The sequence below is a fragment of the Silurus meridionalis genome, chromosome 17 (genome assembly GCF_014805685.1).
Source record: "Silurus meridionalis isolate SWU-2019-XX chromosome 17, ASM1480568v1, whole genome shotgun sequence".
Classification (NCBI taxonomy): Eukaryota; Metazoa; Chordata; class Actinopteri; order Siluriformes; family Siluridae; genus Silurus; species Silurus meridionalis.
In genome coordinates, this window is record NC_060900.1 from 18,772,347 (window position 1) to 18,797,710 (window position 25,364).

Genomic DNA, 25,364 nt, shown 5'->3' on the forward strand with positions numbered 1-25,364 from the left:
GTAGTGATTAGGGATATTGTTTAGTGTTACTGAACGATCTATGTGAGGGTTTGGTATATATATATATATACTGTATATTCATTTTAAATAGTGTTGCAGTTTGCTGTAACATCTTTTGACCACTAGATGGATGCAAAAACATTTTTACCGGAAACACAGTAATGCACTTGATCTGTATTTCTAAAAACTGTGCATGCATAAGACATTACATCAATACCATTATACAGATGCCCCATACCAAAAGCTTATTGTATTAATATTATAATATTATATACAAATTATATTATATAATATTATAATATTATAATTTGTTGTGGTTACCTTTTGGTCTCATTATATTTATTTGTGGCCATACCTTAAAAACTTAACCACGTCACCTCAACAGTTCCTTATCTAACAAAGCAGCTCACTAATGGTGGAACTAAAAACCTAAAACACCTTGTTGGAAGAAGTTTAGCTAGAAGCAGTCATAGATTGCCAGATATACATAAAAAAAAAAAAAAAAAGAAATCCAATATCGACTGAAAGCAGTGCACACACACACACACACACACACACACACACACACACACACACACACACACACTCAATCAACACTGAACTAAAACACACTGCATAAATCCATTTTTATAATAATAATACTAAGATTTCCACTAGTGGGACACAATATAATACAATCATAGACGCCCAGTGCTTCCTGGACCCGACTTTGAGAACTACTTCACTAGCATATGGAATTGTTCAATTTATTTCATTTTAATTCAATTAATTTTTATTTGTATGGTGTTTTTAACAATGGACATTGTCTTAAAGCAGATTTACAAAGATAAAGAGTTTATAAAGCGGTATAAAAGAATATATACATTTAGAGCCTATTCATTTGTTCCTTATAATTGTAAGTCATTTAAGGCCCTATCACTGAACAGCACATTTCTACAATTACGGAATTGTGTGTAGTTGATATGAAAAACATTTTGTTTTTTATACATTCATGTAAAGCAAGGCAAGACATATGGAGAAAAAAGTACTTTTTATTAATAATGCTGTCAGGCGTAGGTAAAGCAAATGATACGGTATTCTGACAGATGTGTATTAAGGTACACACACTGCTGACAAACATTACATCATGTACTTCTGTCAAAATGACTCCACTCAAAGTGTTTCCAGCGTTCTATTCAATATAATCAACACAATAATCAGCTTTTTTTAACATTAGTTAGTGTCCCCTGCTTACAGTGACTGGGGTGCACCAGAGACCAGAGTGTATCTTCAGTGCAGCTGCCAGAATGTAGGAATCACTAAATAATACAAAACGTATTCTTTAAGAATTAAAAATCACTGACCCCAGTTTCAGCTGTGGCTTTATCGATGTCAACAGCATAAACGTGAGAAAAATATATTTCATTTGCTAATCTACTACAAGTTCGGGGTCACACTTGGGCAAAAATAAACAAAAAAATAATAAATAAATCCCCAATAAATTACACAATATATACCTTTTTAAATAATCTGACATTTATGAGTTTTTGTTCTTTCAACATTCTGTTGAATGTTTCTAACCCAATGGTCATTGGTTGTTCAGAAATACAGGCTGCAATGACACATTTGAACCTCTAGGTGGAAACAGTGTACATTCTTTCAATAAAATAAAATATATTTTGCCAAACACAGATCTGCATCCGAACCGAGTAATGCTCATAAAAGCTGCACATGCATGAGACAGCAATATTACCAGCAGATCCTCAGTCTCCAGTTATTTTCAGAAAGGATTCAACTGCAAACATATAAAAACAGCATTTTAAAAATTGGTCACACCTTTCAGAAATGGGTTTTATAGATTAGTAAAGGGAGTGGTCAACAAAATGCATCTGATGTCAGTCAGCCTTAAATAGTGTTAGAACAAAATATGGAATGCAAACAATATATCAAGAGCAGACACTGAAATGGTGATTAAAAACATTTTATCACAATCATACCTCGTATTCCAGTGCGAAATGGGATGTCTGCTTGTTTGTTTCAGTAATGTTCTGCTTGTGAAATAGTAATGGCACTGCAGCAGACTGCTGGTGGGTTTGAGAAAGCCGTAATTACTGTTACAGTGTGTCTCTGTGTGTGTGTGTGTCTGTGTGTTTGTGTGTGTGTGATGGGGAGAGGGGGGGGTTAAAGGAATGCAAGATACAGATCTATAAATAGTAATTAAGAAAAGAAAAATGTTCTGTGGGTCATGTTTGGGCAGTTTATGTTTGTGGAAGATAAATGTCCCCAAAAACACAGTTACATCTAAAAAAAAAAAAAAAAAAAACCAAAGAGAAACCAATAGATTTTATTGTAAATATCAGAAGGTTTTTTGTTACTTGGGTTAAGGCTAGAATTAGGTTTAGGCACCAATTGTCTGCATTAATACTCATGTCAGTGGAAGGTTAGTAAGACAAATGTGTGTGTGTGTGTGTGTGCACGCTAGTAACAGTGAAAGAGCAACTGCGAGACAGCATGTGAAATAACATGCAGCTGCAGGGTGAAAGAGTTTCCCTGTCTCCTCTCCTGAAGAGACACACAGACACACTTACCCATTCATGACTTCACTGCTCATCACTATGGTAACAAGAGGTAATCTCAAACCCAATAAAGGGTACTTACACACAGCGCAGACAAACATCGACGCTAAGGCAAGATGCGACAATTCTTGTTACTCTAAAAAGCGCTGGCCGAACTCAGCGTTTAACCGATTCATGTCAGAGTTTGTGTGTCTTGGGTGGTTTTGCCCGATGCTCTGTAGCAGCAATTTCATTTGAACGTTATCAATTATATGACAGAATAACACCATTTATGATACTGTGATAATGATTTGCATCGTTAAATACGCTGTTTCATCAACACTTTAGGATGAAATGCTCTTTTTTCAGATATGAATGACATAATACAACATAAAACCAGAAACTGGCTTTGATACACAGTTTTCTTGAGGCTAAGGCTAAATAAAGTCTTTTAAATAACGCATTATTGAGAAGACCAGTGCAGAGCACATTGGCACATGTTACCTGAGTGTGGTAATTACACGTCCATTAGAGATTCCTCTAATTCCTGTGTATCCGGTTAAAATTTCCAGCTTAGAATAAAAAACCTATTATATCTGATCAGATATAATAACCAGGAAGCAGATTCTAGCATGCCTTCTTCCTCTGCTTTCACTGTTATTTAGTCATGACCAAACTGTGTCACTGTGTCACGGTCAAACTGTAATCGGCGCAAAAAAGTGCACAAATCTTCATGCATGTTTAATTACATCGCACTTCCAAGTGTTGACAGGGTCACTGTGCTGCCGGGGGGGAGTTCCGGGGGATTTTCTTCATACTGTGGTGGAGGAGTGAGGGGTTCGATGCTGGAGCCCATGACCTGTGGTGAGCTGCTCGAGCTCTTTGTCCTCACTTTAAGCGGGAGCAATTTGAGTCCGGGGTTTTTTTTGGGGACTATGTGTGTCGAGTTCAAATTGTCTGCTCCGTTCTTGTGTGCGCATGGACCCTCCGTCTCGCCCTGACCTGTCTCCATCAGTTCGTCGTAGGCTGGCAGGCAGGTGGTGCTGTTCTGCCGCGGAGAGAACTGGCTGATTGGGTACTCGGTGTTTCCGACCACATCCTCATAACTGGGTACTGTGTACTGCTCGGAGTCGTCTGGTTGCCTAGACACGCAAAAACAGACAACTTTATAATTGTTTTTGCTTTGGTAAGGCTTAATGGGTACGAATACAAACTGATATTCAGCATGCTGTGAATAAAGAATAAAGAGGCTACAAATGTTATGCTGTTGTATGTAAAATTGTGAACAATTAAGAGACATTAAATAGAAATGTGATTAAATAATTCTTTCTTTATGTCTTTAGGAGGGATTAAGGTGCAACTGCTGGACTATTAAGAAGCATGACAAGCACCACTGATGCACATTGAAGCCAACAATATATATATATATAGAAAGACAGAGAGAGAGAGAGAGAGAGAGAGAGAGAGAGAGAGAGAGAGAGAATACTGTTCGAATGCATATAAGCATGCATCTGCAACTAATTATTTACTGTGTAACTGCAACTGTGTTTTACTCTCTTCCTGTTTCTTTGTTGTGTTAACATCCTCACCTGTCTCCCCCCTGTCCTTGCTCTGTGTTAGCGTTGCCGTTTGCCTGTCTCTGCGCCCGGTATTTGTTTTGAATGCCGAGGAATAGTGAGAGCAGCAGCATGGCCACTCCGGTGCCCAGCAGAACAAAGCCCACGGATGATGTGTTGGGCCTAACTTTGTCCTCTGTATTCTGCGAGTTGTTTACGCCTGAGCCAACAGGCACCACGCTCCACAGGATCATCACGATGCCCAGCACCAGCAGCCCCACGCCCAGTGCTGCCGTGGCATACTGGGAGGCCGAGCTGGAGCTGCCGCTGTTGCTGCTGGAGTCGGGGGGTGTTTGGCTGCTGTACGACATGTCCAGCGATGAGCTGTCTCCCGCTCCCTCTTCCACGTTTCCTCTCACTTTCTGCCTCTCACTCGATCACGCTTGGACGTACTGGATGCTGAAGTGGTATCCTTCAGAGTATCCCTACGTTGGCATCTAATGAGGTGAGATAGACTGGTAACAAGAAGAAGGATAGCCATGAATTTAACTGCATTCAACCGCACAGTAATATTACATACCAATATCAATAACAACAACGCTCTTAGTAAAATGATGGTCACACAAGTTGATCTCAACAACAAGCAAAGTTCACAATGAAATACATATTTTGTTTTCTTACATACATTTTAAATAATTGTTTAATAAGGTTAGCCCCACACTCAAAACACTGAAACCAGCTCTGTTCGTTTCTCATCTATTATCAGGTATGACACCAATGTCACACATACAGCACAATGTCCCAGGCCAGATGTTGTAAAAGCTCCCGTATTTTTTCGGACTATAAGCCGCTACTTTTTTCCTACGCTTTGAACCCCGCGGCTTAAACAACGAAGCGGCTAATTTATGAATTTTTCCTGGGTTTTTCCTGGTTTCACAAACTTCAAGCCAAAAAACTAAACCCCATAACATTAGACCAAATAAATTTCCGAACGGAAACGAAAAAACGCACCTCACCTGTGTTCTGAGCTGCACGGCATCGGGAGAAAAAAAGGTTTTTTTAAACGCACGACGATGCCAAATGATAAACCTTAGAGAGAAATTGTTGTGAAAGGAAGGAGAAAGACAGTGAACAATAACTTACTTGGTAGGCTACTGTTTAGATACAAGCCGTTGTAACGTGTTGAGTCAGGGTGAAGGGAGAGCTTGCTAACTCCAGTTGCAACAGAAATCATATAAGCACAGACAGGTTTCCAAAACTCGTGCTTTTTTATTTTTCTTGGCAACGGCGTTACGGGTTAGTCAAAGAAACTTAGAAATCAGCATTAGAAAATAATAAGGACATAATTCTCGTCTTGAACACACGCAGTAATACTGGAAAAAAATGGTGGCATGCTATTCCCAAAATACCGCTCTGCTCCTAAAGGAAGCGCAACATATTTCACCCGTTAGACCGTGTGTAACGTGTCTTTCGTTAAAGCCTGTGTAAAGTACATTAGTGTTATAGACAGGTGCGGCTTATTTATGTTAAAAATAAAAATATTTATTCCACTTGGGGCAAAATTACAGCAATAAACTCAGAGCTCCTGACAAAAATCAGATAATTATATATAATCCTTATTAGCATGGAAGCATAATGGTTTGAGGTTGTTATCAACTAATTTCAAGTGAAAGAAACACTAATCCAACATGGCTACCATTCCTTACGTCAACACCATGCAACTCCACCTGGCTAACTGAAACGTCCTCATACAACAAAACAATGACCTGAAGCAAGTAATAAGAGACTAAACAGTCGGCTGGAGAATTATCTATCATCGAATGGCCTGCCCAGTCACTGGATGGAAATCCTAACAAACTGCCCTTTTTTTTTTTTTGACTGAACTGGATCGCAAGGTCAGAAAGAAATAGCCAACTAGTGAAGAGCACCACTGACAAGAGTCATGGCAAAGTATTACATGACATTACATTACAAGTATTACATGAATGCTTGGAGAAACTGTCTGGAGTCAGCCAAGAGTGTATAAAGCTGTTAATCCGGCTAAGGGAGGATTTCAAGGAAAATAAAACTTCACATCTGTACATTTATACATTTGGTTAAAGTAAATCTTCATACCCTTAAATAAAAAACAACAACCACTTTGCTATTATTTGGTTAAAGGTTTTTAAAGTCTCAGGGATGTACACACTAAAGTGAATAGAACCAGCAGTTAATATAACTACATTTGTTAAGTCGGAAAATATTTGAATGTTTCTTGGTCCAGCATTAAATCACCCACCCACACTAATAGCTGGAACTTAAATTAATATAAATAATTATAAAACTGTCTTAACATAGGCTAGCCGACTTAAAACGGTCTAGGATATAGACTACATAATATACATCAACTGCATAATATTTTTCTTTCTATCCTTTAACTTTCCATTGTCCAAATTGTGGGAAAATTCTTTCTACACAAATGTTTCTGCTTCAAACCCCTGCAACACATGCTTTCTAAGCACAGGCAGAAAGAGATGAATTTTGAACAGAATTAAAGCACATATTTAATCTGTACTTCACATCCTTTTTTTCTCAGGCAACACATTATTTTAAACCTTAGTAGTTTTTAAGAATGAAGATCAAACAGATATGGGGTATCATATTAATATCAGCTGATACGTAAAGTTTCAAAGTACCATGCCATGCACTCATTTCTGAGTTATATTGCTTAAGTAAAACTGAATGTTCAATGATTTAAAAGTCCATATTCTGTTTCCAACTATTCCAGTTTCGACTTGTATTTTTAAAAGACTATCACTTCCCCCCCTTTGCGAGATTTACCAATCCAGCTAGAACAGCCTTAAGAATAAGCACAAAACCCCAACTTCACTTGGCAATAAAGACAATGTTGGGAAATCAGTACAACTAAAAGATAAATCCTCACTCTTAACAGCTCACAAAGAAAGCAAAACATTACATGTTAAATCACTCTGACAAGTCTTTCACTTACTCTCACCCCCCTTGCAAGAATGCAGGGGACATTCATGTTCCCGTGCCTTTTTTCTCGTATCTCTGCTGGTAATGAAGAACTCTGAGCCTCAGTAACTCATAGCCTATTAGTGCCTGGAACTATTTCTGCCAAGATGTAAGATCATAAATGAGGCACAGTCTGGTTGCATTACTGCAGGCACACAGAGATGAAATAGGCTGTTATGTGCTTTATCTTGATATGAACATGACTACTGTGTTACTGAACTCAATACATTACACTTATATAGCACTCTTTACCAAACCTGGGGAAATTGTTGATAATCCGAACCAAGAAAAATAATAAAAAAATTTTTTATTATTATTCCCAATTACAGTTATCTATCTGAAAAACAGATTACTTATGCTGTAGGACAAATTTTGCAGCCACATGCAGTAATAAAGATAACAAATCACCTGAATCATACCACATGCATAAAACAATAGTTGATGTGCTGTGTGGGCATGATTCAGAGATAAAATGACATATTTAAAATGATATATAATATGCATAGATAAATGCAGTGCCCATGTGAATACCACTGAACCAAAAAAAAGCAGAACAATGAACAAACAGGTAGTAAAACCTAGTGTTACAGAGCTCCAGGAAGAAGGCAGAGCCCTGTATGTTTTCCCATAGGTAATTTGTGTTTCTGAAATCGCTCTCATTCAAGCAACAGCTGACGTCATATCTGCAAAACACTGCGCATTCCTCCAGCATTAACTTGTGCTGAGTTTAGTGTGTGAAACTGAAGATGCCAGGAAAACTTCCATAGCCTTTCCTACTTATTTGTAAATAGCTGAAAGACAATACGCTGCCTGATATTGTTTAAAAGTCCTCTGACATTTCATAAACTTACTCTAAGTCTAATTACTCATCACCTGAACCTGCCTTGAGAATTGACACATATACTGGACCTGGATTCTGCAATATGCACTTCATTTGAATTTACACACAAAAATATGATCAACTGAATGCAAATAAGCATGAAACATGTATTACTCATATGGCCTCTGGACATAAATACCTACTTTTGTACGTTTAATACTCCATAAACTTTTATTCGGCTTCTCCCATTAGGGGTCGCCACAGCGGATCCTCCGCACGTTTGATTTGGCACATGTTTTTACGCTGGATGCCCTTCCTAACGCAACCCTCCCCAATTTATCCGGGCTTGGGACCGGCACTGAGAGTGGCTGGGGATGGTTCCCTGACCGTGGCTCGAACCCGGGCCGCAGCGGTGAGAGCGCTGCATCTTAACCACTAGACCACCAGGGGACATGTTTAATATCCATACTTTTGCAAATAACTGTGAAGCAGTACAACTGCAAGAAATTTGTCAACAACAGGCAAGGGGAACTTTAGCGTGACCATCTTCCGGATTGTTTGTATACTCAGTTTAAGAGGTTTGTGAGAATCACAGCCTGAACTAAGAAGGATAAATTGTCTAAATAGATTTAAAAAAGCAACAGGAAAAGTCTTGCAGAGGCAAAAAACAAACATCCTGAGAATACAAGGGCCTTTCCTCTGTAAAAGCAAGCAATGTCGCATCCTTGTATATACACTTTATTTCATCTTTTATATAGTTTATACTTTTGTTACGATTGCACAAGCCAGTGCACTCTTAGTGCCGGTCCCAAGCATGGATAAATGGGGAGGGTTGCGTTAGGAAGGGCATCCAGCGTAAAAACATGTGCCAAGCCAAACATGCGGATCATGAATACGGATGATCCGCTGTGGCGACCCCTAATAGGAGAAAGAAAGAAAGAAAGTTTTATACTTTTATTTATCTACCTTCTTTTTTTCTTGGTTTATTTTCCCCTCATTCTATTCCCGTCGTAAAAAAGCTTTTCACTGCATGTTGTGCTCTGTATGTATGCGTACGTGACAAATAAAATCTGATTTGATTTGATGTCGTAATTAAGCGGTATCGCATGAACAAGAATGTTCTTACACTGGCACACATTTCAGCACTGATTTCACACGAGCAGTTTTATTCATTGATACTGAGTAACTGACAAATCGCATAAACATTTTGTGTATTTTTTTGCTCCATCAGTAGTTGCTCCAGAAATAATTCCTGAAGTAGCCACTGACAGCCCAAAGCATGTGTAGGAACAGTTTCTCTGTCAGTAACCATTATTGAAATTTAAAACTTGTGTAACAAGCACAGACAAGCTGAGTGATACAAACGGTGAAATCTAACAGTATTGGAGTACTAAAAACCAGCAGTATTGGAATGCTGCTTGTCCTGTTGTATACTAAAAGTAACAACAAATCTCAAACAATATACAGTATAAAGTAAGAAGTAGTACCACAGCATACAAAGGCATCCTGTACAAATGTGTGCTTCTAAATTTGTAGCAACAGTCTGTAGACAGTGTGTTTGTCAGAATTCCACATACACTATATGGACAAAAGTATTGGGACACCTGACATTCGCAGTCATATGTGGTTCTTTCCTAAACTGTTATCACAAAGCTGAAGGCACACAGGGGGTCTTTAGGTGGAGTAGCATTAAATTCTCCCTTCACTTTAACTAGGAGTCTCAAACCTGTTCCAGCATGGCTATGCACCTGTGCACAAAGCAAACTCCATGAAGATATGCTTTGCATGGATTGGAGTGGAAGATCTGCTATAGAGCTCTGACCTCAACCCTGTTAAATATCTTTGGTATGAATTGGAACAATGACTGCACTCCAGGCTTCTTCACCTACATCAGTACCTGACTTTACTGACGTCCTTGTGTCTTAATCTCCACAAGCACACCCCAAAATCTTGTGGAAAATCTTTCTAGAAGAGTGGAGGGAACTATAAGAGCAAATTGGGACTAAATGTGGAATGTATGATCAAAAAGTCCATACGGTACTTATGACCATGTAACTTTTGGCAATCTAGTGTATTTCTGTCCATATACGGTAGTAGTGTACAGTATGAGCCTTTTTTCAAGCCCCAGTTTCACCAAGCTGCCACTCTTGGGGCCCCTCAACAAGGCCCTTAACCCTCTGTGCTCCAGAGGTGCTGTATCATGCCAGAGTGCAAGAATCATATCTTCTGATATGCGAAGAAAAATTTCACTGTGCTATAAAGTACACGTGACAAGCATAAACCACCTTTATCTAAATTATCTGCATATTTTGACAATTCATTGTAAAATAGTCACAGAATGAATGTTTCCCGTATATTTAAATAACGTTTATTCATAATTTTTTTTTACATAATCCCAATGCTTGAAAAACGTCGAGATTCCTCTAGAAAGAAAAAAAAAATCTTGAACACTGAATATGTTTTTTTTTTACGAATATGAAAATGAGCACATTATTAATTGCATGAAATATTACTTTAAACATGCGATGTGAATGCAGCAATTTAAGTTGAAATTAGAAAAGCTAATAAACAAACACAAACATGTTTCATTTCTAACTTCTGATTCGTTCGAATTAATCTTGTAGTGCGCTGCAAACAAAAATGAAGAATAACATTACATTTAATCTGTTGCTGTTAATGCCGTTAATGCTGTTGAAGATAATGCCTCATAACATCACTATTACTTCCTGTAGAAATGCCATATTGACATTGTGCACACCATATCCTTAGATTCCTGTTCATAGCAGGCACAAGTGCAACCAAATGTGGTCTTGTGCTCTAGTGACCCATCCACCTCAGGGTTCCTGCTAATCATGGATGTAAACAGTGTTATTTGAGTAACCATAGCCTGTTTAGCAATCTGGTCATTCTCCTCTGAACTCTCTCATCAACAATGAGGTTCTGCCCACAGAAATTCTGCTCACTGGATGTTTTTTGCACCATTTTGTGTAAACACTACAAAGTGCTGTGTGTAGAAATCCCAGGCATTCAGCAATTTCTGAAATACTCAAACCAGCATGTCTGGCACCAACGTCCATACCACGGTCAAAGTCATTGAGATCGTATTTTCCTCCATTCTGATGTTTGTTGTGAACTAAAGCCCTTGACCTGTATCTGCATGGTTGTGTGTACTGGGCTCCAGACTCATGATTAGCTGAGTGCAAGAATGGACATTTGTCGAAATGTGTACGATGAATGTATTACAGAACGGCTAATGGATGCATGACTTCAAGTTTATGATGGCATGCAGTGCATTCAAATCTCTGTAATACCTCTTACACAATCTTTATTTCAGGCACTGGTTATCTGAAAATCGAATTCCAGCATCTCAACCAGCTATATAAAAAGCACTAACACTGTGCCATTAGGTTTCACAGATAATGTGATGCTACAGCTGTTCTTTATGCTTTTTTCATTCTAACACACTGTTAAAGTTCAACCTTCATTTCATTGATACCTTTTAACTTTCAAATCTTTATTGAAATATAGAGTTGGATGATCTTATTTGCTTTTCACTGCTTCCATGATTGATTTATTAGACATCAACAAGCTTCAGATAGCAAATTATTAGTGCAGCACTAATAAAATAGTAATACATAGTGTAATAACTATGTATATGACTCACCCCTTTACCACCTGCACCCATTTTTTTAAAAGTACAATAGAAAATTAGAAGTAGAACTGTGTTGTTATTCTGTTTGGTTGAACTACCAGTCTAAGACCTTCAAAGATGCAATCTATGAATCTATGATCTATATTGAATTATATATTAGTCACTTCCAGTCACTTCCAATGGACATTGTTGAGAATTTTTTAAAGTTGACCATAGTTGCACTGGAAATGTAAACTCTCCTGTTAATATGAAACTTATGATGTATGATGTAATCTAGAGTGCAATCTCAAGGCCGTTTCACACCAGCCACAGTACATCGTGAATGTTCAAATCTTCAGTGAAGATTTTTCACGTGTCATGCTTTCGACAGAATGTTCACTTTGCATCATTACACATAGTGGTAACAGAACTCACCCACCTCTTACATCAACATAAATGTGAAATCTGGACGTTTTGTGCTTGGGAACTTTTTTCCCTTCTTACTTTTAGTTTTTAGTACCACAGAAGGAATGAATAAAAGAGAAAGCATTTATAGTTAATTTGCATTTCCCTTTCACTAAAAAAAAAAAAAAAAAAAAAAAAAGACAAAAAAATAACCTTTACACCATCGCTGTGGCTCATAAGGTTCCTATAAACCACTTCAAAAAAACAAGTTTAACACTCAAGTTACCACTTGATGCCTTTAAGCTTTGATAAAACCACAATACTTTCTTTCAGTGCAGGAACGAGAATAGGATAAAAGAAATGCACATAACGTTCAGGCCTCTCCAATAACTCTCTGTAGCTATATATGTGACTAGTCATTAATAATCTCAGAGCATTACAACAGAGAAAACCTTCAACGTAACTTTTTCTGAATGTTGACATTCGGCTTTTACTTCTAAAAATTGAATAATTCAGACAAGGGAGTACATCTTTAAATTTTTTTGTAACCGAGTTACGATGGTTCGACTTACGATTTTTCGTTCTTACGATGACGATAGCGATGCGAAGAAATTGTATTTTTGTAATATTTTTGACGTACGATGAGGTCGTCATAATGTATCTCCATCGTAAGTAGAGGATTACCTGTATAACATTTTGCACACTTCTGGTTCTCCTTCTTATGAATTATTTACGAACATGTTTAAATGCGGTGTCTTGCGCACTAAAACTTCAAAATAACAACAGTGATATCAGACGACTATCTAAATCTATTTCATTTTTAACTCAGAAAAAACAGGCACAAAGTATAGCTATTCGAATAGCCACACCCCTATGTGCTTTTGAATGTCTTATTTCATAGTTAGTCATCATTTGCTGTCAGAATAACCTGAAGTCTTGTAGTAAGACTTATCTCTAGTTTGAACAACGTTGCTATGGGGATACCTTCCAAAGAGGCATTTCAGTTTATCCTAAAGTTGTTCAGTGGGCTGGGGACAGTGTTCTACACAGAATACTTGAGTTCTTACACTTAAATCTTGGGAAAAAACTTTGAACCTCACTTTTAGCACGGGCACATTGTCATGTTGGAACAAGGACTTGGCCTCTCAGTAATTCTTACTGCTTGTACGCAATACAAATTGCCTGTTGTGTGCGGCAAACATTGTTGCGACAGGTTGGAGACACACGTATGAGTGTGATAGTCGGGTGTCCACGTATTTTTGACCACACGGTGTAGGTTGTAGGGATGTAACAAAAAGTGTATCGTTTCATTCGGAACCAGGCTGGCGATTTGATTCATCTGCGTATTTAATAATACGCTCAACAGGCTGAACCATAAAAATGCCTAGTCATCATAAAAACTGCTTATATAAGTTAAAGTTTAACAAACTAAACCAAGCCCACACTTCCTCGACTGATAAAGTAACTTCCCTTTTTCCTTAATTCAGAAGAAGCTACAGGGAGTAAAAAAACAACATTTATTTTAGACGTTAGATTTCCGTTCGGAAGGTAGCAAGTTCAAATCCCAGCCCCACCAAGCTGCTACAGTAGACCCTTAAACCTCAAATTGCTCACTTGTATAAAAGTCGCTCTCAATTAAGGGTGCCTGATAAATCTCTGAATGTAAAATCAACTCAAATATTCCACCAATTTGTGAAGGTTTGGTGTATGGGAGCACTTTGACTTCCCAATAAGTCTTAACCCTGATGTCCAGTGAGTCCTGGATGAAAATATTAAAGTACAATAAATCTGCCAAATTACAACTGGTGCAACATACCACAGACCTGGTATCTGACATCAGTCTCAAAAACTAGACAATACAACAACAACAACAACAACAACAACACACACACACACACACACACAAGCTGCATACTGGCATTTAAAATACTGGAGAATTCAGGATTTCAAAGCACATCCAGGACCACAGACAGTTATGTGACACTATGTAGCTACTGTATGTATAAACAGTGAAACATAAACAATGCTGTGCTTCAGCACTGCTTGTGAGTCACATCAGTGAAAATTAAACCATGGTTACTTTTCATTTATTTTGCTGCATCACTTATAAGAGTCTGACATGTCAACACTGTGTCTTCATTAAATATTTAATTATTGTTATTTAACCGCATATTCACGCAATGCATCTTTAGACATGACTATTCTATTAGATTACCTTTTTACCTGCATTGATCTGCTCTTAGTACAAAGCCATAAATGTGTGTGCAATATAATACAGGAAATAGTTTATTGACTATGATGCTGTGTAACTTGAGTATTTGAGTTCAAGTATTTCAAAGTGATCGAAACAACATAGACGCTTATAACAGTTCCATAGTTACAATAACTCACTGGCGAAATTTAATGTTAAAACAAAATGTTAACGACTGCTCATGGGGTAGGTCGGTGTTTAGACTGAACTGTTCATGACCTCTCCTGGTCTACTCCTTGACACGGTCATTCAAAATTTGAGCGAATACTTTTCATATGACTCTGACTACAACCTTCCATTCTGTTCCAATAAAACTATATCATTCATCATACACCTCAGTGTTATATGTGATTTTCCGACAGTTTTCATTCCCACAGATCTCCAGTTTGTTCAACAAGTGGACATATTAATAGAATGTAATGACATTGCTGTTGTGGAAGACCTCGCAATAGAGGGAAAAAAACATACGTGAACTTTTAATATCAGTATCCAATAGAAGAATAGAATAGACTTTATTTGTCCCATATACATTAAAGCACTGCAAAATTATTTTTGTCGCATAGCTGGGGTCCGAGCGCAGGATCAGCCATGATACGACGCCCCTGGAGCACAGAGAGTTAAAAGCCTTGTTTTAGAGGTTTAACAGTGGCAGCGCTAGGATTTGAACCCCCGACCATTTGCTCAGCAACCCAGAGCCTTAATCACTGGACCACCACTGCCCTAAATATACTGTGCAAACTAAAATCCAAAGCCCCACAGAAACACAAATGTGGAACAGCAAATGGTAATAAGGATATTCACAACACACTACAAAAACATTTTATTCTACCAAATCTTCTAATAAATCTACTACAATCACGGGGCATCCTGTATGGAGAAATCAGCGCAAGTGTGGCTGCATTCAAAAATCTACTATTTGAAATAACAGGTTAATTTCATCTACTTAAAAAAACTGTAAGATATTTATTTGTGTGAATCATTTACCGGTTTTAATATTCCAACTAATGCTGCTGATCAGTCACAGCCATTTATTTGGTTAAGTGTAAAGGATTCTGCAATGGTGCTAATATTGCTGTACAATTACCTTATGAATGTTACCACTGAGCTTTCCATGTCTACTATCAATCAGTTAGAGCTCCTGTCCTCCTTTTCAGCATTAACATTAACCCTTACTCACTAAGATTTTAATAGGGAGCAAAATATTTTTTGGAAGCAAGAAAAATGGGCAAGTGTAAGAATCTGTGCGACTTTGACAAGGGCCAAATTATGATGCCTAAACGCCATGTTTCATGGAGCGCTCAGAGTATATAGTAATAATAGACAATAGGGCAGGTGGTTTTATTCGTACAGCTGACTGTGTGCATGCCAATTGTATCTTCTCTTTGCAGTGTTGGGAAGTGCCTCTTTCTGGAGCTGCATTTGCATTGTCTACACAACTCAGATGTTGGACTGTCAGGGCCAGAAGTGACAGCACTGGCAAGTTTTACCTCTGAGTAGTCCAGGTATTTCTGGCAGAATAATAGTAGGCTTCAAGATACATTTACACAAACAAACAAACAAACAAACCTCACCTTAGAGCCAGATAAGCCACGCCCACTTCAGGTTTTGATACAACTAAATATGCATATATGGAGCATTTTTTTAAAAGTACCATTGGAAAAAAAAAAAACGACTCCAAGTAGAAAGACAAAAGACAATAGCTGGTACTTAAAAAAAATTTTTCCACTTGCTATAAAGTGAAAAACATAAGAATCGCCCAAATCCAGAACTTCTACACTGCTTCTGGACTCGTAACACGGTTGTGGGCGGAGCCTGTAGTCACGTGACCCACAGGCCCACTACTACTCTTTGAAAAAGACTGTAAGATGTGTACTGTAGTTGTAATAGTATGGCGGTGAAAGTTTTCTGTTTCCTCATACAAACCCACCAAATAAACCAGCCACATATGAGTATGCCTAAAATAAAAACCATACCTACTATAGAAAAGTAGTTAATGTAAAAATATATATATACATGTAATAAGACTCGGTATAACAGAATGCATCATAGGATCCATAAAAATGCCGCTCCAAGCGACTTTATTTCAAGTTATAATGTGGTATAAACGCTTACTACTGAATAAAGCGTTGTGTTCACCACTTATAAAAGTTAAACTAACAGATATAAAGTTTTAGGACTTTGTAACGTCGGCAAACCGTTCAGAAAGTTGCAAAGCGTAACTTTGAAGCCTCACTTACCCTGTAAAGTGGAAACAATCCGCTTCAGTTAAGTGTCTCAGGAGTTCCGTGGGTAAAGGGTGCCAATATTTTTTGCACACTCGCCTAATTCTCGGTTTAGACCTCATTCAAGAAGAAGAGGGGGGAAAGCAGAAAGCAGAGCGCGAATAGTAGTCGAGCCGTTCCCTGGCTTCCCGTCCCTCCTCAGAGAGAAAGTGCACGATTACAGCAGAAACACGCCCCTGACTCCCAGTGATAAGAGCTCGGTTGAGATGTAGGCTGAAACGGAAGTGGGTTATTGGCGTGTTCAGGGTTTTAGACTCGTCAAGGTTTTCACACTTAATCCCTACATTAGCTAGAGATCGATCTGCAGAACTCATTTTGTTCATTGGTGTAAAAAAAAAAATGAATAGCCACATTACATTCATAGATGTCTGGGTTCTCTCCTGGTTCTTAGGTTTCTTCCCACCCTCCAAAAATATGAAAATGTGCTTAATTGCATGTAGGTGTGAATTTGGAAAAAGTGAGATCCTGAGCCTGAATCTTGGGGTCTCCACCAAGAGGGATGTTCTTGATAGTGGAAGACCATCACTGTAATGTGCCAAGACCACTGAAAGTCACAGGCTTCCCCTGTCCACAAGGACTCCATTCAACACCTGACTTGGTTTTGAGATATTAGCAGAGGACGAAGATGCTGAATAACTCATTTTGTTCATTGGTGTAAAATGAATGGCCACATTACATTACTCGAATTGATCTCTGAGTTCGTATGTTTCTTCCCACTTTCTAAAAACATGAAACAAATAAGTAGGCATAGTGGATGTGCTAAATTGCACCTAGGTTTGAATTTGTTTACATGTCCTGCAATGGACTGGCTTTCTGTCCAAGCTGAATTGTTATACCTTGTCTTTAAGTGTTCTTGAACTTCCTGACACAGGCTCCAGTTTAACAATGACCAAGATAATGGTGGACGAAAGAATGATTCTTGACTAAGCCAAAGGTGAGGTGTATGATGTAATCTCTGGAGTGGATGCTCTATCTTGGGGTCTCCACCAAGTGGGGGAACAGGGAGCATCAGTGTAATGTGCCCAGACCACTGGAAGTCACTCCTGTAATTCAATAAGGTAGGCAGGCTTCCCCTGTCCACAAAAACTCCATTTAAGTCTCCATTTGCCTTGGATATGGCTTGAGTGAAAGCTAATGGATTCAAGACTTGACAAAATAGCAAAGGACAAAGTTGCAGAATAACTTTTGTTCATTAATGTACAATTGATGGCCACATTACATTACGTTACTATTATAGATGTCTGTATTCTCTCCAGGTTCTTAGGTTTCTTTCCACACTCCAAAAAAATATTAAACATAAAATAGGCCCACAGAATGTGTTAAATTACACATAGGACATTTGTTTACATGTCCTGCACTGGCCTGACCTAAAGTTCGGGAGGTGAAAGTTCCCACCTTGTCTCCAAGTGTTCCTGAACTTTTGACACAGGCTTCAGTGCAACCCTGCCCAAGATGAAGACATTTCATAAGTCTGCACAAATTGCATAGGATTAATGAATTGTAAAGGAGTAATTATAAACATCTGAGAGATGTGATTTGAGGTCAGAGTTGGGCTGAGGAGACTTACATCCAATGTGCCATACCCAGTGATTACTTTATTTTTCTAAACCCTTACCAACATATAACTCCTACAGGATATTGCATAATTCATTGTTATTTATCACTATATTGTCTTTAAGGACGTCCATAACTGTTTTATTGTGACATTATCAAGACCAAACCCAAATGTTTCTATTGGGTATTAACCATACAAATATATGGACACACATGACTCATGAACACCTCCAGATATTTCAAAATATTCACGATTTCCAGAACAGCGAGGGCGTCCTGCAATGTTTAACCAGGTTTATGATCAGCTGTGCTATCGTTGTACAGGTGCATTATCACAACTCGGGGTTTAGAGGGCAGAGGTTCGAAAGTACTATTTAAACTTGATGAGGTTATATGACTGACCTTTTCATATTTTTATCCACAGTGAATTACTGCAGACAGCTGTGGGATAGTCTTTATCGGCTTGATAGCAAAAATCTTTTATTTAAAAAAAACGTTAAATGTAAATGATCTAGCTTATAGCTTATAGGAATGAACTGTTACAGAGAAGAGTGCTTTTCTGTTTAAAAAAATTAATTTATTACTCATTGAGGTCGGAGATAATGAAAGGTATCTCCCAGGTTTAGCTTTATTGTTAGTAGATAATCTCAGGCAATGCAGGGTGAGGCATGTCTTTACTGGACAATGCAGTCTCAGATTTAACTCTTTACCTTCTTCTTGGTCACAGGTTAAGCGTAGACTAATTTATATTTTCTACAGTTTAATAGTCTTCTAAGTCTAAGACCAGGCTTAGCCTGCACCTGCAGAACCTGGTGAGTCACAGCCACATTGCTGTATATTTTTTTTGCTGTGAAGGGACAATAACCTAACAGAGCAGATGGGCAAGGTTAAGGCTTAATCCATTATGTCCAGAAAGTTCTACAATTCACACTTTTTCCCATTGTATTTAAAGGCTCCATATTTGTTCATGTGATGTTATGAATTCACAAAACAAAGCTTAACATGTATGATTAGCAGAAATATTAGTGACTGTTTCATTATACAATTCATAAAAAAACAAGGTTTAATTATTTATTATAAGATGATGTTATTCAAAGCTAAATCAGTTGCAGCATTTGTGCCAAAACTAACTCTGAGTCCAAATCGTACCTCAGAACCAGTGTTGGCATTACAAAACATACATTTAATAACATTATCATAAAAAAAGTCCAAGGAGAAAGGTTTCAGCTGAGAAATATAAATTCATATAAATGCCTGTTTACAGCTTAAACCCCTGAGATCAGGGTCATTATGGCTTTGGACCATGTCTCGGGAGAGCAGAGTTAGGATTAGACATTAGTGTGGTCAGCAGCAGAGAGGTTTCTGGCCGGACTGTTTTCTGGCTGGGGTGTGGCATCCTCACAGCTAGCGTTTCCAGACGTGACGTTTCCTCCACTATGGCCTTTCAGATTGAAGCTTACCTCCGGCTGAAAAAGAAGTGCAAATTCTATTTTTCACATATTTCCCTCAAGAGCAACTTGATACAATCACTGAAAATATGATCTGAAACAAAAACATTTTTAAAAAATCTATGAGAGCTCATGGACAAAATAGATTTAGTAAGTGAAGCATTGCTGTGTCTGAAGTGGCTGAGAGATTGGAATTTAAAAAAATGATATTTGTTCATTTCTAACTCAAAATACTTGGAGAAAATGTCTCACCCTGACACTGAGTTGTCTGAAGGAGTATTGGCCATCATGCTGGCCTAACGTGGAGCGCCCAGAGAGCTCTGAAGGGGCATAGTTGGTGGAGTTTCCATGGTGTCAACTTCCTGTTCAACATCCACTCTGCACATGTACAATAAAAATAGTTGGTCAAAATAGCACGGCTCTATATAGTAATATACTGAGAAAGAAACCTCCTCAAATGCTCAATACACAAATTCACAAAGACGAAATGAAAACATGTTAATGTGATCTTGTACTCAGGTTCTAGACTTGGATTTTAACTGCACTGAAGTCGCAATTGTGTCATTTGACTTACACTGACATGTAAATGACTGATCCATAATTCTAAGTCATGTCCTATAAACCATGTTATTCATTTATTTGCTTCTATTGTTCCTGTGTAGGGTCAAGGAGACAAGCTAAGGTCGTAATTTCTGAGATCTTGATCCTGCCTGCAGATTTCACACCCCCCTGAGGAATTCAAAGACTTTCCCAAGTCAAATGTGAGATGTAATCTCTCCAGTGGGTATTGGGCCTGTCCTGGGCTCTCCGTCAAGGGGGATGTTCCTGATAGTGGGGGACCTGGAGCATCACTAAAGTATGCCCAGATCATTGGTGGGCACTCCTGTAATTCATCAAGGTATGCAAGGTTCCTCTGTCCACAAAGACTCTTCATTCAAGACTTGATTTGGTTTTGACTTGAGAAGAAGCTAATGGATTCAAGTCCTGACTTGGTTTTGACTTGAGAAGTGGATAATGGATTCAAGACCTCATTTGACCATGAGGCTGGAGTGACTAGTTCAATTTTTACCTTTTTGATTTTTGGACTTTTGGACAAGTGATGGCAAGTGATAATATTCAGGATCCCATATCATTACATACCATTACCATATACCATTTCCATAACATTAAAGTAGTCACTTTTTTAATATAGTAGTGGCATATTTATTATGCAGCTTTGAATGAAGAAATACAATAAAAAAACAAAAGAAAATATCTCTCGACATGCTTCACCTTGCAGCAGCAAGGAGGACATTCATTTCTTCACTCAGGTGTTGACGGACCATGTGCTTGCTTGCAGAGATACCTAATGCTGTTGCCATGGAGTCTGTGTTAAAAGAAGGATCAAGCACCATGACAGCACCATGAATACCGCTGTTTTGTAGACTGCCACCAAACTCCTGAAACAACACATGCACAAAATATCAGCACTGGACTTTTAATCTATAATTGTAGGTCTTTTTTTAAAATACACAACTGCTCTCTTTTTTGTCCATTTGCTGTTGAAAATGTTATATTATTGCACCTTTTCTCAGAAAAATTAATGTGTAAATTGAATCCTTCGTTCTCAGAGAGTCAGAAATTTGATCTCAAACAATCAAAGCATTGCAGTGTATGTGCATTATTTATTTGCTGTTTTATTCCCTTACTTATTATTCCTCTCTATGTGTGTGTGTACCTTCAGGTCGATGTCCCTGAGCCATTTATTAATGCGCCGACAGGACCAGACCAGAAGGTCAGAGTTCTGGTTCTCACATTCTGCTCTCCTGGCCTGCAGCAACTTCAGAAATAAAAACTGTATTATATATCTGTGTTTTTTTTTTTTTATTAGTAATACATTTGTATATGCATGCAAGCAAGTGCAGCACCTCCTTGTTAAAGTTGAGCATGTGAAGGAGCTGGATTCCCAGCAACAGGCTGCTCTGGTGGGCTTTTTTCGACACGTGCAGGTGCTTTTCCAGGTCTGCACGTGTGAATGTGCTCAGAAGGCGTCCATCGACTAAGTGTGTGTGAAAGAACTGGGAATACTGCGGCAGGCCTACATCGTTTAGCCATGCCTGCGCCACCCAGTGGTGGTCCAGGTCTGCAGCATTTGATAGTCTGACAGCACACACACACACACACACACACAAAGACACAAAATAGATAAGTTGAGCACTCCTAGTTACAATACACACATTAGAAATACATGTGGCGGGTGTGTATAGCAATGTTTGTGTGCTCAGTAGATAATATTATGGTCAGACTGATTAGACCGGGTAATTATTTTGCTATTTTTATTTTATCTGCTTTGTACCAGCAGCAGTGATTATGTGTACAGAGCACAGAACAGAGCATTAGTATGGATTTGACTGTTTTGTGTGAGTAAACAATTGGCTGATGCATCTCACCCATGTCCCGACTCGGCCTGTCTGTAATCCTCTATAGCCAGGCGTAGTTTTCTGCGATGCAAAGAGTTGCTGATACCCAAAACAGCTTCCAGATCTGTGTCAGTTAAGGCTAACATCACCTAACACATACATAGATACACATAAGGCCATGAGGATAAGAATAGTGTTTTATTCATGTGTACATAGTATCTACATTGGGAAATTAAAATTAGCATAGCTAGCGATCTATAGGATAAAACATTAGCTATGTTTGCTAGCGGGTTTTAGCCTCACACATATGAATTGGTAGTTATTGGATGATGGGTAGATCTAAGCAAAGCCTAGGAATTAGCAGTAAATAAATAAGCATCGCGTAGTAGCATACCTTCATATTTTCACCAAAGTGCTTCTACCTTTCTGGGTTTAAACATGTTTATATGGGCAAATGTTTGTGATATGCATGTGCTTTCTAAACATCTTATTCCATATTTAGTCCCTAAATGCTTTTCTAAAAAAGCTACACTCTTCCACATGAAATTCTGGCTTGTGATTGTGGAGACTCGTGCTCATTCAGCCACAAGGGCATTAGTATATTTAGATACTAATGTAGGGTGAGGAGGCCTGGGGTGCAGTTCAGACCAAAGGTGTTCAGTAGGGATGAGTTCAGAGTTCTATAGCTGGCCACTCAAGATCTTCCACTCTAACCCATGTAAACCATATGGTCATGGAGCTTACATTGTGCACAGGGGCATTGTCATGCTAGATGATTCGCATACAGTAGTGATGGGTCATTCATGAAGGATTTGTTCATTTTGAACAAGTCTTTAATGTGACTCAGTAGAACAAGTAGTTTTAAAGAGTGATTTCTTCATTTTCTTATAAACGTGCATGAGCAAAGCATAGCAAAATCTCCGTAGGTTATATGCAGGAAACAGAATTGAGTAGTTCATCTCTCGACTTCTTCTGGTCTGAGTCATTTGTTTTTTTATCATGTGACTCCCACACTATGCAGTGCATTACACAGAAACAGAATTGAGCAGTTCATCTTATGAATCCTTTGGTCAGAGTCGTTTGTCCTTTTGTCACATGACAAAAAAAAGATTTGTTGAAGAACAAGATTCAAAGAAGCCAGTCACTAAAATGAGCTTATCTTTCCGTCACTACTACACAATCGTTTGCCTCTATCTTTGTGGTAACAGTTTGGAAAAGAACCCATACAGGTGGAAGAGTCCAATGTTCCTATGACAGATTGTCATAGGAAATTTGTGAACTTCATGCAAGCATGATCATGTTGACAAATCTAAGCCAAGCAACAGAAACAGAGAGAGTGGCTCAACAGGTTTGTTGTTAACCGTTACCAAACCATGAGAAATGAAAAATAATAATAATGATATCATCTGATGAGTCATCTTCCACCCATATTCCACAGTTTTATCTGGAGTAAGCCAAAATATGCATTTAAACTTCTAGAAAGCCTGTTGTTATGCTGGGTTCATAACACGAGAGTCAACAAGAACTGGGAAGTGCTTTGTATTGTCGTTTAAAGGTCAAGAAATATAAGGCCATTTTATACCTCCAGGTGCACCATATGGAACCACACTTTTTCCTTATGGTGTTGTGAGTTGGATAAAGATGACAATAGACCGATACACATTACTAAGTAAATGATTACGAGCATCAGGATCAACACCAACTGCCTATTTACAAAACTATTTACATATCTAATATATATTCTATATGCCTTTATAACTAGGATGTAAATCAGCCAATCACATTTTTCTCAATTAAAGTTGCAATAGGTCTTTTTAAAAAATCAATACTTTTATGTCATGTCAAAGACACTTTAGCAAAGACATTGATTTGCAGTGACCTTAAAACAAAACGTTCATGCTTTCGACTACATTTTTTTACATCAGGGGCTGCACAGATTAGCAATTCTACTCTAAACAAGACTCTACTGGGAAAAGTCCTCATTTTTCTTTTTGCTTTGACAATTGCTTTAGTCATACTACTCCCCTTTCCAAGCCATGGATCGCACATCTATCTCTTCCCATGCAGCTAGATTAGAATTAAAAGTTTTAATTGGGGATAAACTCCTCCCAGACACGGCTAATGCATCAAATCTTTCATCATTTAAATTGCTTAAGAATCAACTGTTTCAATTAAGCCACCAACCTTTCTACATGAGTGCATTTTATTACTTGGTACACCATTAAATAGTAAAATATGTCAACCACATCTAAATGATATAACAGTGTGTGAAAATTGTTGAAGCTGAAAATCGAATTTGTTCCTTGCATAGGTGTTAATTGAAGTGAACTTTAAATGTTGTTTGCTGTACAAGTAAAAACCTAAATAGTAATATTAATTCACAATTTATGTTCAAATAAAGCCTATATAGTAATATCCTGAAGGTTTTTGTTGTAGCTATGGCAAACTGCCACTACAACACATGCAGTAGGGTCCAACTGTCTAAAAATGATTCATTAAATAATGAAAAATTAATATAAAATAAAAAATATATATTATTTAGTATTCAAGATTCTTTAGAAGGTTGAATATTTCTTCAGATTCGTCCCTGCCGATGAAGGACGTATTCAGGGATTCCCATCTTTATCCTAATATGACTCATCAGTTTTTCCACAAATGTCATTGGAGCATACAGGATTCTAACATTTTATTGCCAATAATAATATTTGTAATGAAACATTTTGAAGTAACTTTATAAAGTTTGCAAAATAGATGCGTTTTCTGTTATGGTCTGAAAGGTAAATCCCACTGTACTGTATTTTCCAGGGAAGTGATGAAGTTGGTCAAATTTTATAGGAAAGTTTGTCATATGTTCATTTGTATATTATACAACCATTATTTTAAATTATAGTATACTCTGTGACATTCTATGTATTTTAGTGAACAGGTTCATATTGCAGTGCGTGCATTATTTGTAAAACAGTGGAGGTTTCTAATCATTTCTGACCTTGCCACTCTTGACGTTGTCTACACAGGCACGGATGTACATGGGCATGGCCATGATGACCTCTAACCAGGCCTGAACAGTGCCGGCTCGCCACCGGGACATGGGTACTGCCCGCGCCAGCTCCACCTGCTGCAGTTTGTCAAGCTGCTCCTCGCTGTCCGACAGGCTCGCACTCAGACGGCCTGGACTGGACACGCTGTCTGACTCTGGATCAGTGCATGAGGGGAAAGAGGCAGGGCTATATGCAAGGTGATGTTGCTCACACTTGTAGTGAATCCTGAGTAATTATCAATATATTTTTGTGAAAAAAAGATAGGCAATATAAAGTACTTATTAAAGAACAGAAAACCAAAAGAAAGTAGAAACCAGTATACCTACAAACTCTGTGCAAGTTCACAGCTAGTGGGCATATTTTTATAATATTTGTATATGCACCATTAGACATATTCTGGGATAGTAGACTGGGTGTCACATATAACAGTC

At 38.1% G+C, this 25,364-nt stretch overlaps 2 protein-coding genes across 3 annotated transcripts; both read right to left on the minus strand.

Annotated features, from left to right (window-relative positions):
* Positions 1-1,013: 1,013 nt before the first annotated feature.
* Positions 1,014-16,681, minus strand: tmem51a (transmembrane protein 51a). Of its 2 annotated transcripts, none has more exons than XM_046872035.1 (3): positions 16,450-16,681; positions 4,124-4,605; positions 1,014-3,676 (listed from the first exon to the last, which is right to left on the minus strand). In XM_046872035.1, exons 2-3 carry the CDS (start codon positions 4,459-4,461, stop codon positions 3,280-3,282), a joined length of 735 nt encoding a protein of 244 aa, XP_046727991.1. In that variant the 5' UTR covers positions 4,462-4,605; positions 16,450-16,681; the 3' UTR covers positions 1,014-3,279. The 2 variants fall into 2 exon arrangements, with proteins under 2 accessions (XP_046727991.1, XP_046727992.1); XM_046872036.1 differs by lacking the exon at positions 16,450-16,681 and adding an exon at positions 5,234-5,283.
* Positions 16,682-18,603: 1,922 nt separating this feature from the next.
* LOC124399835 (kazrin-A-like) lies at positions 18,604-24,874 on the minus strand. Its single transcript, XM_046871081.1, has 6 exons — positions 21,926-24,874; positions 21,404-21,635; positions 21,214-21,315; positions 20,769-20,935; positions 19,749-19,874; positions 18,604-19,514 (listed from the first exon to the last, which is right to left on the minus strand). Exons 1-5 carry the CDS (start codon positions 22,039-22,041, stop codon positions 19,793-19,795), a joined length of 699 nt encoding a protein of 232 aa, XP_046727037.1. The 5' UTR covers positions 22,042-24,874; the 3' UTR covers positions 18,604-19,514; positions 19,749-19,792.
* Positions 24,875-25,364: the final 490 nt, after the last annotated feature.